At 40.9% G+C, this 14,913-nt stretch overlaps 1 protein-coding gene across 4 annotated transcripts in view; it reads right to left on the reverse strand.

Moving 5' to 3' along the window:
- Window positions 1–14,913, reverse strand: part of LOC146361887 (cyclin-dependent kinase-like 5) — a 53,207-nt gene that overhangs the window by 17,556 nt on the left and 20,738 nt on the right. For all 4 annotated transcript variants that reach the window (XM_084920456.1, XM_084920457.1, XM_084920453.1 and 1 more), the window contains exons 4-7: window positions 3,796–3,841; window positions 3,485–3,621; window positions 2,366–2,486; window positions 832–891 (exon numbers count right to left, since the gene is read on the reverse strand). In XM_084920456.1, the coding sequence (XP_084776582.1) occupies window positions 832–891; window positions 2,366–2,486; window positions 3,485–3,621; window positions 3,796–3,841 (364 nt within the window). The remainder of the gene's footprint in view (window positions 1–831; window positions 892–2,365; window positions 2,487–3,484; window positions 3,622–3,795; window positions 3,842–14,913) is intronic.

Consider the following 14,913-nt stretch of genomic DNA (forward strand, 5'->3'; position numbering starts at 1 on the left):
GGTCCAGTGTGCTCACTCAGATTAGAGTATAAAAACATGAAGTTGGTAATTTTTACCGTTTATTTTTCATGACAGCTGGCATACATATATATATATGTGTGTGTGTGTGTGTGTGTGTGTGTGTGTGTTTAGATAGATAGATAGATAGATAGATAGATAGATAGATAGATAGATAGATAGATAGATAGATAGATAGATAGCATATTTATAGTGTTTTTATATTGCCTGTGAAACCCTTTGAACCTTTACATGATATTAGGTTAAACAAGTTTAAACAAGGAGAAACTTTTCCCTCACAAACGGACATTTACTACATTAACCCAGCCATTCATTTCCAGTTTCTCTGAGCTCCAACTCCCCGATCAAAACAACACACAGTGAAAGTGACTGCGCGCGGCAAGACTCGGTCTGAAACGTAAACCTTCACAGCGGAGTCTGTTTGGCCCGTGTCTCTTCTCTCAATGCCTTTGGCTGACACAGAGCAAACAGCAGGTCTTCAGTCTCTCACACCAGATTGCCTGTGTGATTCTGGCCACGCCATGTTTTACGTTTCCCCCTGCTTCTGTTGTGGCGCCGCCAGACTGAGCTGAAGCATGATTATGCTCTTGTTGCCCAACACATTTCATTAATTGAGATGAAAGAAGAATGACCAGCCGCAGAGAGGGGAGGCGCACACACCGCTTTAGATAACCGGATGAAGCCTGCCTGCTGCGCTCCTGAAGCACTGGTTTCCGCCAAATATAGCATCTGTTGAAAACACTTCTTTTACATCACAGCTCTGACTGTTTGAGCACCTTTCCTACAGCGCAAGGATCGAATAGAGGGGCTCACCGAAGTCACATAACTTGAGGACGTCATCGGAGCTGATGAGAAGGTTTTCTGGCTTTATGTCTGAGGAGGAAGAACACAGATGGAGAGTAAGCTGGAGAGGGGCATCATTATCATCATCGCTATTACATCACTTCCATCAGTTTCTGCCACCACACATTCATCTGTTTCATTGAGAGAGCGATTTGACTGATTACCCTTCAGAGAAATGGAATTTCATCAGCAAAAATGCACAGATTGGGGGGAAAAAAACTATAACCCATACACTGAATCCCTCGATAACATTGTCATATGGGTGCCTGGATATACTACAGGCCATTTGGATGCCTGCTCTGTTGCTCTCAGTGTGCCAAAAGCTCACATGGGCCATCTGGTTTCCTGCTCTGCTGCCACTGATTCACCAAAAGCTCTTCTAGTGAACAGTACATCGCTTAGTTATAATGCTGATAGATATAATGATGAAGATGCTATGATATCATGGAGATTGACCATGATTGACAGGTATGAAATGAGTATATTAGAGGCACAGCTCAGGCTGAGCGGGTTTGAGACAAAGTTATAGTTTGAGATGTTTGAACATGTGCAGAGGAGGTGCAGTGGATGCAATGGGCAAAGGACGTTGAATATTTAGACGTTACAGAGACTATGATGTATCCCATAATATTGATGCTCAAAGTTTTAACAATTCTCAAATGTATTTTATATCAGTCTTCTGTATTTAAAAACATAGGAGGACTGAACAAATTAAAAAACACCAAATTGTGATGCAGCTTTATTCACTTGGAAAATATTCATAGTAAGAAGGTAAAATTTTACATGATGCATCAAAGCTCCTTTTGGCGGCTCTCTTCTTAATGAGTAAGGTGACCATATCACAACAAACTGAACGTGGGACAAAGTGAGACGTGTTAATAATGCTGAGAGGTAGTCAAATATATTACATTTAAATGCAACATTTCCAACTCTCTTGCTAATAAAAGATCTTTAGCCGTCTTTGGGTTTCAGTAAAGATGCATCCATACACTCATACATGTTTTTTTGCACCATATCTGACAATTTTAGCCATTTTTAACCAATTATGAGACAGAAATATTGTATCACTTCACACCACATTTTCAGTCAAAATTTGGGATACTGTCTCAAGATGTGGGATAGGAGGACAAGTAATAAAAGTGCTGTACAGTCTCACATAAAGAGCACTATCAGCATACCCTATTCATAAGGGGTTGCCAAAGATTTTTACACCAGATGCTTTTCCTGATGCAACCCCAAAGGTATTTGTGTCTTCTCATGGGCTCAAACTAGGGACCTTTTGCTTGTTAGACATACATGTAAATCACTACACGATGGAAATCAGGTGATTCTGAAGGGCTCGTGTGGGAAATTTTCTCCAGTTTGGTGGATTTTATATAGAATGACCATGTTTTTTCTCCAGTGTAAGCAAAATAATGCTGCATTTGTCTTCCTGCTCTGGGGGCCTCTCCTCTATTGCACTAACACTCTGTACTCTATGTTCAGGTTAAGAAAAACGCCTTACCTCGGTGAACAATGTCATGCTTATGGCACCAGTGAATTGCTTTGATTAGCTGGAAGATGTAGCTGCGCGCTTTTTCACTCGGCACACCGTTTGGTAACTCCTCGAGCAGTTCGAGCATATTCTAAAAGAGAGAGAGAAAAAAGACACAGTTGAAGAAATCAAAGCTGAGCTCTTTATTATCATGAGGGATTTGGGGGTTTAGCGAAGGAATTCTAGGTTTAACCCTGAGTTTTCAGCGTCGGGTGGACCCGTCCAGACCTGACCACCTCTGGAGCAGGTTGCATTTGAGGTAAGAGATCGACATGCTTTTTAAAGTGTGACAAAAGTCTGTTTTTTTTCTGTTGGAGAAAAATGGTTCATATTTGAGAAACAATACCTATTTTTTAATTATCTATTTTGTGAATAGAAGGTTCATTAAGTGAGAACAATGCGTTGACTGCTTCGGGCTGCCATATCTGAAGCTATAATGCGTTTAATAGCTCTGGTCTAAAGTCTTTTATTTTCTGCCTTTTCTGCTTTTTACCTGATTTTGTGAGCAATTTTAAACAATTATAATGTTGAATAGAACTTAATTTAGTGATAAGCTAAGCCTCATATTTGCTAGCCAACTTCAAATTTGGATTTTGAGCAACTTACAGGTTTGAATGATGTTTCTTCTGGTTGTTCTTTACTTGTACCTTTACTAGTCCTACACATTCAGACCGGGTGTTTTAATACCACAGTGCTCTACAGCCTTTCCCTATCACACAAACTCGCCCGCTGCTGCTTTGGCTGCTGCAGCTCTGTTGCTTTCAGCCTCTATTATGTGTTTAACCTCTTTGTATTTTTTCAAATATTATAGTTTGCTGTTATTTTGGAAAATATCCTGCTCTGTTGCCAGTATACCTCCCTGTGTTTGTCATTGGTCATATGCTGCCAATGTTATCTCTTTCACAGCGAGGTTGGGAAAACCCTGGATTGAATTATTGAGCTGATAACCACCTTCATTCATCGTTCTGTTGATGTTACGGTAAGTGAAGCCAGAAGAAGAGAAGAGTGTGCTGAACTTGTTCTGCTACAGGCGACGGGTGAGAATAACACCAGAGTCAGCGCAGGTATCGGCCTGTGGAGGAAACCTACCTTCTCCACATATTCGAAAACAAGGTACAGCTTCCCTCTTCGGCGAAAGGCTTCTTTCAGCTCAACAATATTCTCCTGCTTGAGGGTGCGGAGCATTTTGAGCTCCCGCAGGGTCGTTTCTTTGACCTCTTCATTTTCTGCGTGGAGGTGAGACAGACAGGAAATGAGGATCACACTGAGCTGCCATGTTGTGATAGATATGGGATGCAGCAGGCCAGTAGAAATGAAGGATGGGGACAGCCTGCATTACAATAGAAATCATAAGTGCTCTCTGATGAGGCCTGCCCATCGGGAGAGAAGAGCCCTCTTACCTTCGCTGTCCTTGAATTTCTTAATGGCCACAATTTCATTGGTGTCCTGCAGCAAAAACACAGAAATCAATCCTGTCATTGCATCACGACAGTGGAAAAACACAACAGTGAGGCTGACTGAAATCATGAATATTAGTGTTACTGCTGCAGCCTTTACTACTGCGTTCAGTAGTGAGAATAACACATTTTGCATTCAGCTGTGGGGACTGTGGCTGAAAGTATATAAATTATTTAATCAGCAACACAAACAGATGTTCAAGTCCAAATCTACAAAAAGCATGCCTAATTAAATATCAGTAGCATTCACGTTAGCATGCAGGATGGGGATATTGCTTTGAACCTGAAACTGTGTGTTTCAAGCAGCAACTTTGAAGCTGGAAAAAAGTGAGAACGGACATCTGAAAGTTTGCGAGGAAAGCTGCAAAATCAACATGACTTTTTACACATCCGAGGATGGAGCAGTCAAGACCAGCTTTGTTATTTCCCACAAAAATTATAAACCAAAGTAAGTGAGCCAATCTCTGCTGGGGAGTTTATTAGAGTGTTTGGTCAACTTTCCTGAGCTGATATGCCCTGAGAAAAAAAGAAGTGTTTGACAATGAGCCGATGGCTACTTGGCTCTGGATGAGAGTTGTGATATCTGCCCAGTTACTCATCTTTGTAAGCGGGATGAAGACAGAGTTGGATATTTTGGAGGAGCTGGCAGCAATGCACTCAGTGAAAGGGACTACGACAGGGAATGATTTGTTCATGGAGGTAAGTGCTTGCTTGGAAAGGCTTGAGCTGAAATGGGAAAAACTGGACTTTGTCCAAATCTGACACAGAAAAATGGTGGACTTTTGAAAAAGATACAAGATCAAGTGACTAAAAAGAACCCAGAAGTGAAATAAGCATTTATATTCTTATACACCGGGAGCTGTTTTGTATGCCAGTGCTAAAGATTAGAAGATGTTCTCTTTGGATCTACCATCATATGTGAACCAACATTCTCAGTGATGAAGTTTAACAAATCCAGATACCCTGTCCTGTCTGACATTGACTCTGACTTTAAGGTAGATATCTCTCACTTGATAAAACTGAACTGTTGTGGACCAGGACTCCACAACAGTCCATTCCTCATGTGCCCCCTTGGGAAAATTAATTGCCCAAGTCTGCCATAGACCCTCATATTAAAATACACACCTCAACCAATTAAATGAACATTTGTATAGCTTGATAGAGGCCAGTTTCTTTGTTTGTGATAACCTTTGCCTTCAATGTTCTTTAATGCATATTATCTGATAGTTATTTCTACAAACAGCCCATCCGAAAACTTATGAAGTTGCATGCAAGCTGTAAGACACCCTCAACTTTCTCAGACAGAAACAGGAACTGGTAATCAACATCTTCAGAGATTTATACCGCTATCAGATCATGATGCCAGTATAAAGGTATAAAGAGCTTGTCAATCATTAATAGAAATTTGCTCCATTATCACCAACAATTCCTTAAATGCTCCCATTTGCCTTAATTTTTATCTTCATTTTGGTCTTTAATATCAGAATTTATAACAAAAACATTAAAAAAATAAATAATGTGTGAAGCATTTTTCAAAAACTGTGTCCAAACCCATCAATTATCTTCATTACTCTAACAGTCCTGGTATAATCACAAATATCTCCTTCACTGGTGCATGTGGTTTCCTGCATATGGGACATAAAAAAGGTCCTACACCTTCACAAAGTGAGGTTAGTACACCTGCATCAGCGCAGACTCAAGGTAGGAGGGCTCTGTAACCTACTTTAAAGGGGAAGATTTGTTGGTTTGGAGCAGCACTTAGTGTAGCGGGGTGAGAGTGTGCAGGGAGATGTTGTAGAGGCCAGACTGGAAAATGGGCCATTCGGTCTATGATAGTCTGCACCGTGCTAACTGAGCTTGTTAGCACCCAAAAACAGAAAAACAAGTTGCAAAAAGGCTCACATGGGGCTCAGGACATCCAGAAAGGGTCACGATGTGGATCTGAGAGGTTACAATGTTATTTAATCTGATTATATGTATCTAATCTCAAATTACACCAAGTTTACTAGTTGAAATGTAAGCAAATGAAATCAATAAACAGGATTCATATACAAGAGTACTTACTTGAGTGATTAATAAGCGAGACATTTGTCTATTTTGAGATGACCATATCCTCATGAGAACCAGCCTATACATTTATGTCCTCTTAATGGACATTTGCTTTTGGTCTGTATCTTTTGACTTATTTGAGCTACCCTATTAACCACCGTTGAAGTCAAAAGAAGACATCCTGGCCAAGGACATCTCATGTGTTTGGGTGGCCTCTTTTAGCTGCAAATAGGCAAGACATCACAAAAAATGTAACTGAAAAATACTTGTTTCCTCGGTTCTCAGGAGGATATTGGGCATATCAACTTTCTGTGATGTCAGAAAAACTCAGAAAAAGCATTTAGAGCTGCGCAAAATCTGAGCTTTTAGATCACAGTGATTACTTGTACAGACACTGACCTAATTATTCAAACTCTGGCCATGCTTTATATGAACAGTCTCCATTTTAACAGCATATATATGACAGAAAATAAAGAAAAGCAGAGAAGGTCCATAGAAAAATTGTAAATGAATCATTATCTGCAGCTTTAGTGCGATGGGCAAATCACACGCTCGATGACTAGGCTTTGCTTTGTAATAAGGGGTCATACCATAGAAATAACTGGGGGAATGAGTCACTGTTGAAGTGCAGCACTAACAGAACCAGTGCACCTGCAAAACTTTAAAGCTCAATAATTCTAAAAAGCATCTGTGTTATTTGTTAAAAGGTACAAGGTGCAAAATTATCAACAATAAGTGGAGCAGGAGAAGAAATTCGGAACTCATCAACGGCAAGATACTTCCTGTCATCCCTTCAGGAAGTTCTCTGCGAGAGAGACATCCCACCACTAGCCCCGTTTTTTGACATGTCCTAGTTAGGCCTGGTATTTCTGCCTATGGCTCAGAGCTGTGCTCCAGTTCCCCCCCCACCCCTCCTTCAGAAAGCCAAAGGCAGCGTCGCACCACTACAGCATGGATCAGAGCGAACAGCCAGCACTCCTGCCAGCATCGAGAAATGCAAGATGACTCACAGCGGGGTCAGAGCACGACAGCCTGAGTGAAGGAAGACGGCGAGCAGCAGAGACTAAACAACCTTTCTCATGTGTGAACCTTGATTACTAATGGAGGAAATTAGACCTGATCAGAAGCTACACATTCAGTTCAAAACATCAGGACGCAGAAAATCAGAAGCTTAAACTGCATGCAGGGATGGACAGATGGTGAAAGTCTGGACCGATGCCACTGTTTAAAACAATCTGCTGATTCTAATGTGGGACATTTTTTTGGGTTTGTTTTCCTTTAGATTTCGATTGTTGTATATTTCCCCTTTCATGACAGCGAAACGAAAAAGATCTTCTTCATCACTCAACTCTCATATAAATAAGGAACCTGGATTGAAGATAAAGTGAGCGATTACTTTAAAGGACACAGCAGATACACATCGTCAAAGTCTCACCAGCTTGCAGTTATTTTTAACCAGCACAAAAAACTACATACATAAACCAGCAAATAACTCCAATAAGATGGTCATCACATGAATCATATAAAGTACATCCCCTAACTTTGAAATCATAAATATCGAAAAGTAGAAAAAAAAACTCTCTGAAGCTGCAAGTTTAAAGATCAGCTATCAAAGATGTGGACCAAGGCCAGAACCTGCCCACCAAATGGACTAATTTGGTTTATTGGATGCCTTTGCAAAATACACTGCTACTCTTTTTCTGGTGATGTTGCCATTACACACAGGAAGTGTGAAAAATCGATGGAAAATTACAAGTATTTCTAGAGCTAAAGAAACTGTTTGGATCGCGAAAAATTTGTGAAGGTTTCTGGCCTTGCCTCTGTGATCAGTAAATCAAAAAGCAAGGTATGCAGTGACAACAAGCTCACTGAATGTGGAAAACTAAGACCACATCTACATGCCCAAGTGCACTGAGTTGCTTTAATGTGTATGGTTGATGAGATATTTGGATTAGTAAGAAGTTGAGCAGGTGGCCTGTGAGTGTATAAGTCAGAAAATAAGGGGGGGGAAAAAAGCACCTTAGGGCCACTTTAAAATGACGTGTGGCCTGTTTATTTGATCTGTAGGTGTTTCAGTTGATTTTACTTCTTGTCTCACCTCAGTTCCACCCAGAGTCCACTGCCCATTTCCCCCCCAAAACAACCTTTGAAAACAGGATTGTTGACATCTCTGATAATATAAAATGTTTTTCTGCACTCTCTGACACGGATACAGCAGCGTGCCAGTAAACACACACTTGCCACAGCAGAGGGAAGAAGCGCTGTATCGCACCAGCCCGAGGTCTCAGAAGTGAGTCCTCAAAGAGAACACTCCCATAATCTTCACCTCCGCAGAAAAACACCTAAACCACCCGGCGAATGACTGCAAACTTTCCTCTTTCTTTGCTCCAGTTCACACTGCATCACATCAGTCATTTAAGTCGGTTCAAGTTATTTCTGCTTCAGGTACAAATTGCAGCCAGAGTGATGGCACATCCGGCACACATACACAGCGCTCGCTCTCATCTCTCAGCTGATAACAGCCATCCAGGAGCAGATTATAACAGTCAAAAGAGTTTTGTAGTTCATTATGACAGCGTGTTAATGTTGTAGGGATCAGCGTGGAACACCAGGTGCTCTGAACCTTTCTGAGCTGCCTTTTATTTTAAGCTTTGTAGGAATTCCCATGTGGCGATGGACTGTGAAGCTCATTCATGTGAGAGAGAAACCAAGCTGGGTAAATGATTATTTACTACGAGCACAGTCCCTCTCCCACCGCCCGGATGGCACAAACACCTGTTTGATGTTTCCTAAGGCCAGGTACCATAACATGATGATCATCACCAAAAACAGCAGCGTACAAAAGGTCAGCTTTGGATATAACAGGGGTAGGCAACCTTTTTGATGACGAGTGCCATCTAAAATCTCCTCAGAAGTCAATGTGCCATATAATTGCATTAGCAATAAATTTAATAACGCTGTATATCAACAGTTGCTGCGCTGAGCGGAGAGCTCCTGAAGCATTTGAAGTGTTGGAATGTGGAAATTTCAACATCGCTTGAAAAAACTGACAGCTAGCAACATCCCTCTCACCAGTAGGCTAAGTGATTTTTAGCCAATTACAAGTTGAATCTGATAGTTGGGGTTGTTAGCTAAGATACCATCATTAAGAAGCGGCACAACTAATGTGTCTATGCGAGCTAATTTGTGATGTGCACCGCTGGCCCGGCCATTTATTTTTTAATGCACCCTCTCAGATTAGTTCACTGCGTGTCGTGCCCAGGGCTGGACTGGGACAAAAAACCGGCCTGGGCATTTTGACTAGAGACCGGCCCACCAGTATTATAGGAAAAGCCATAAAGCCTTGAAAACAAACGCTGTTGTGACAGTGATGTACACTGTCTTGTCGGTATATGTATGATTTCTATACGTTGTACATCAGATAAAAACTTTGGTTGTAAGATTCAGATAATTATTTAATAAAAGCGAGATATTTTAAATGAGAATAAGAAAGAAAAGTATTTCTTTGTGCCCCCCTTTCCCTGTTAATGCCCTGCCTGGCCCCCTGGCAAAACTTTGCTAGACCCGCCCCTGCACAGTTACCAGCTGTCAGCTACATAAAAAAAGGATCCTGGTGTTATTTGTCTCTCAGAAACAGTTCATAACTTCCCTTCAACTCATTCATGTCACCTAAAAGGTAAACCTGTTTCTCCATCACCTGTTCAGCTCTGATGATTCAGTAAGGACATCTCCTGGTTTCATCTTCATGTTTCCCTCTCACCAGATATACAAACAGATATCATGACCAGCAGCTTTTACGGCTGTGGCTCAAGAAATCATCAGCTGATACTAGAAATTAATAGTAAAGAAATTCTAACAACAGCTGATCAAGCTTAAACATGTTGCTGTTGTTTAGCGCGACGTCCGCCGGTTTCCTCTTTCTGGCGCAAAGTCGCGATAAACAAACCAGAGAGATCAGCTGATCAATGATCATTCATGATTGAATGAGAGAAGAAGAGGCGGCTGCAGCGTAAAGACGCAGAATAAATCCAGCTTTGTGTCTTTTTCCATGCTAGCTGAAGTACGGGACAAACTATGTTCCTTTTCAGCTCAATACGAAACGCTTAATATTTTCTCTGAATATGGGACGATTCCGTTTTTTATGGCACGGTTGGCAACTTTACTAACCAACCTTGTGAATAAAATAAAGTTCACTATCAGTAACACCATAGCACCCACCCAGCTGTATAGAAACAGCTGGTACGCAGCACGAGTTATTGTAACTGACTGTAAAAACTCAGCACAACGAAAATAAACTCCACCTAAACTTGGTTTATATCTGACCCAGACAGACTGCAGGTCATAACTTCTTACCTGAAGTTCAGTTCACCTGACACTCGGACCGCCTGGTTACTAAAAAAAAAAAAAAAAAAAAAAATCATCGGCCCATAAAAACAGAATATCACCAGCTTTTGTTTACTTTTAATTTCTGGCTACACCCGAACCAGAAATGCAGCAGCTGTTTGTTTCGCCTTTAAAAACATCTGGAAATATACGGTGCCTGTGATGTCGCTTTGGTTGTGATTAAAGCTCACACTGTGGGATTATTTTTCACTTCCAGACACTGATAAATCGGTTTTGTAACTATGCAAATCTCACCCACTGGAAATGATAAAAGACGTCAAATTAAATTAAGTTATTCATCGTTCATAATCTTGATTAAATCAGTCATCTCCTGTGTTTTCCACAATTAGTCAGTGGAGGATGCAGTCATAACTCTGCCGTGTTACTTTGTGCATCATTTCTCCATCTGGTTTGAAGTGTTTGCTGCCGATCTTCTGTGGCAAACTACAACACTGAACCCAGCATTAGGAGCATTGGTTTTGTGTCACAGGCTTGTAAAGCTTCATATTATTAGTGTCAAGATCAGATGCTCAACTGTCCAAACAAGGAGATCAAACGTGAACCGCCAGGCTATGAGATTTGGTAATAACAGCTCTGTAGTTCTCCGTGATGATAAATGCTCCAAGTGCAAAGCCAATAAAATGTTCAATGGTAGCAGAAAAATTACCCCAAAGCAAAGCGAGAGGCTGGTGCAAAATGTTTAGGTTGCAGCTTTAATTTTGCCCCAACAAAACTATCGATACTGTACAAAGAGCCAGAGTTTTCCTTCTTTGGCCCAGTGAGCACCTCTGTACAGAAGGCTGCTGAGCCAGCACTTCAGACAATGCAGGGGACTCTAGGTGATGTTCAATGATAGCCCCTCACATCCCTGGAGATAACTCCTATGGACTATCTAAAAGGCATAAAAAAGTAAGAAGGACCTACGCTAAAAGTGTCAATCAATCCTCTTTCTTCATTTTAAAATGCAACATCAGTCCCACAAATCCTTATATAGCCTTTAGCTGATCCAAAACACTGAAAGGGACTGAAATTAGATGTGATATTTCTCCCAAATTAGTTTTTCTTCATTTAGAAGTTCAATCTTTCTTCTCACATTCAAACTCCTGAAGGATAAGTCTCCATCATATTTTAAAGACCTCACTGTATAGGTGCATTCACATGTTGCACTGTTGGAGATTTCACCAGCTCTGATTGGTCTGTTTGGTAGTAATATATGGTGTAGGTAGAGTAACCCGAGGAGTCCTTGGACACTTTATGCTGTCTTCTTTTCCGTCACACCCCAAACACAGCAGATGTCTGACCCTCGCTGAACCTGGGTCTGTTAGTTTTCTTCTTGTTAAGGAAGTTTTTCCTTAAAAGTGGGGAGTTTTCCCTCCCCACTGTCACCAAGTGCTGCTCGAAGGGGATTGGTAGATCATTGAGGTTTTCTTTCTAATATTCTGTTGTTTTTACTTTACAATAGAAAGCAATGAGGTGACTGTCGATGTGAATTGGTGCTGCATAAATTGAATTGGATTAAGGTTAGCTGCAGGATAATGATTCTGTGAAATAAAATGTAAGATTGTCCTTGGCATTATCATTGTGCCTTCTGCTAGTGAAGACATTTACTGTTTTTGTTTTGTTTTTGTTTTATTTTTACAGCTTTGAAATATGTGTTTAGACTCTGATAGCCCTAAAGCCTTGTCTCCTTTCTGAGTTTCAGTAAAATAACCTGCTGTTCAGTATTTATGAGCACGAAGTCCAGCATGCACAGTTTCACCTGCGATCGGAGAGCAAAGCAGAGAAACCAGGTCAAAAGTGAAAAAATGGCCTCCACTTGAACAAGGAGTCAATGCAGTAGTGTAAATAAAGCTTTTGCATAGCCTCAGTTGGATTAAACATGTTACCATAAAGTGAAAGAAGCATAGAAAGGTTTCCTTTTAAAATTAAAACTTTCCTTTTCGACAGAGCTTATAGTGAGGGCTGAATCAGGTGACCCAGAACTATTACTCAATCATCCTGCTATTGTCTCAAATTGCTGGTGCACATCCTATGATACACTGAGCATCTCTCTTCCTCTTTTCACTTCTGTATGTTCCTCTTCTCTCTTACCTCAGCTGTTTGAGGTTGATAGATGCTCCTACCTGTGCTGGGTTCTTCCAGAGGTATCTTCCTGTTAAAATGGAGTTCTTCCTCCCCACTGTCACCAAACGCTTGCTCACTGGGGTTCTCTCTGTGACATTAGTGGCTTTACGTGGGCCTTATTTGTGATATATTAGTACTTTTCATTTGCCCAAGACAATAACGTCACTGTTAGACAATCTGCTCGCTCTTAGTTTGAAGGTTCATTTGCTGCTAAATGAGTGCTTGCGAGTGCATATGCCCCCTCCGCTTTGATACTGCCACAATGCAATCCTGTGGGAAACTCTGAATATTGTAGGGTGTTCACCTAACATTATGCAGCACTTTAAAATGACAGTTGATCTGGCACTATTTAAATAAATAATAAGTGAATTTAATCCTAACATGCACTCTTGCAAAGTAAACTGGGTTGGCTTGCTTTATGGTACTAGTGAAAAGTGTTTGTGCAGGCCTGGGCAATGACTGAATAAATGGGGTCAAGGCAAAAGCTAAAACGAACTTTAGGTAAATGATTCACTAAAACTAAACTGCATGTTAGAGTCGACTGAAGCCAGGTAGTGCTTTCTGTGCACGTTGAGCTCTGTAATGTATAAACACGTGACAAAAAGAAAAAGCCCATATCCAGGACATGCGCACACAAAAGGCTGCACCAACAGGTGGGCCGAGCCTGGCGGTCTGCGTTTGACAAAGCTTCAGATTTATACTTTAAATAGCCTCCATCTATCAGGAGACAGTTACAACTTTAACATTCAGACAGGAAACATGTGTCCCCTCTACATCTCTCTCTGTCTTTCTCTCTCTCTCTGGCTCCTAATAGGACCACATAGGCAAGTGTTCCACTCAAGGTGACCCATTTAATGCTGTGAAAGTCCTGTTTTTCCTCTTCTGTCCCAGTTTCTGTTCACTGGGTGCAAAAATAACTGTTCGCTTCAAATGGGGCGGTAGACATTTTTTTCCCACTAAATAAATCTAGATGTTATTGACAGCTTATATGGGAGGGAAAAAAATTACTACATCAGTTCAATTATTGGCAGAAAAAGCACCAGCAGTTATATAATCTTGAAAAAAAAGAAGACTTGAAGCAGTACTAAAATAAAAGATAATATGAAAAAAATTAAGATAGGACAAACAACAGATGACTGCAGAGTGGTCGTGACTCACTTGATGCTACACGGCAGCTCCTAAAACACTGATGGGCCTATTAGATCTAGTCAATACACTAATTACTAATTTTTGAATTGCAGCATGGCAAGTTACAGGCAAAGGCAATGCAAACACGACTAATCTCCAGCAGATAATAGATTTCTGTCTCAGTAGGCAAAGTGACACAGCATTAAAGAGTAAATTATCCATGAATCACACAGCCAAAAAAACGTCTTAAATGACTCTATAAGCTAAATATGTTTGAGCACCATGTATTACACTTATTAGACATCACACCTAGTGTTACTCCTTCACAGCCTACTTGCTAGCATGAAGCCACAGTGCAAAAATATAGGGAGTGCAGAATTATTAGGCAAGTTGTATTTTTGAGGAATAATTTTATTATTGAACAACAACCATGTTCTCAATGAACCCAAAAAACGCATTAATATCAAAGCTGAATGTTTTTGGAAGTAGTTTTTAGTTTGTTTTTAGTTTTAGCTATTTTAGGGGGATATCTGTGTGTGCAGGTGACTATTACTGTGCATAATTATTAGGCAACTTAACAAAAAACAAATATATACCCATTTCAATTATTTATTTTTACCAGTGACACCAATATAACATCTCCACATTCACAAATATACATTTCTGACATTCAAAAACAAAACAAAAACAAATCAGCGACCAATATAGCCACCTTTCTTTGCAAGGACACTCAAAAGCCTGCCATCCATGGATTCTGTCAGTGTTTTGATCTGTTCACCATCAACATTGCGTGCAGCAGCAACCACAGCCTCCCAGACACTGTTCAGAGAGGTGTACTGTTTTCCCTCCTTGTAAATCTCACATTTGATGATGGACCACAGGTTCTCAATGGGGTTCAGATCAGGTGAACAAGGAGGCCATGTCATTAGTTTTTCTTCTTTTATACCCTTTCTTGCCAGCCACGCTGTGGAGTACTTGGACGCGTGTGATGGAGCATTGTCCTGCATGAAAATCATGTTTTTCTTGAAGGATGCAGACTTCTTCCTGTACCACTGCTTGAAGAAGGTGTCTTCCAGAAACTGGCAGTAGGACTGGGAGTTGAGCTTGACTCCATCCTCAACCCGAAAAGGCCCCACAAGCTCATCTTTGATGATACCAGCCCAAACCAATACTCCACCTTGCTGGCGTCTGAGTCGGACTGGAGCTCTCTGCCCTTTACCAATCCAGCCACGGGCCCATCCATCTGGCCCATCAAAACTCACTCTCATTTCATCAGTCCATAAAACCTTAGAAAAATCAGTCTTGAGATATTTCTTGGCCCAGTCTTGACGTTTCAGCTTGTGTGTCTTGTTCAGTGGTGGTCGTCTTTCAGCCTTT

Source organism: Perissodus microlepis, chromosome 23 (assembly GCF_051167445.1).
Source record: "Perissodus microlepis isolate ML-2025 ecotype Zambia chromosome 23, ASM5116744v1, whole genome shotgun sequence".
NCBI classification, from domain to species: Eukaryota; Metazoa; Chordata; class Actinopteri; order Cichliformes; family Cichlidae; genus Perissodus; species Perissodus microlepis.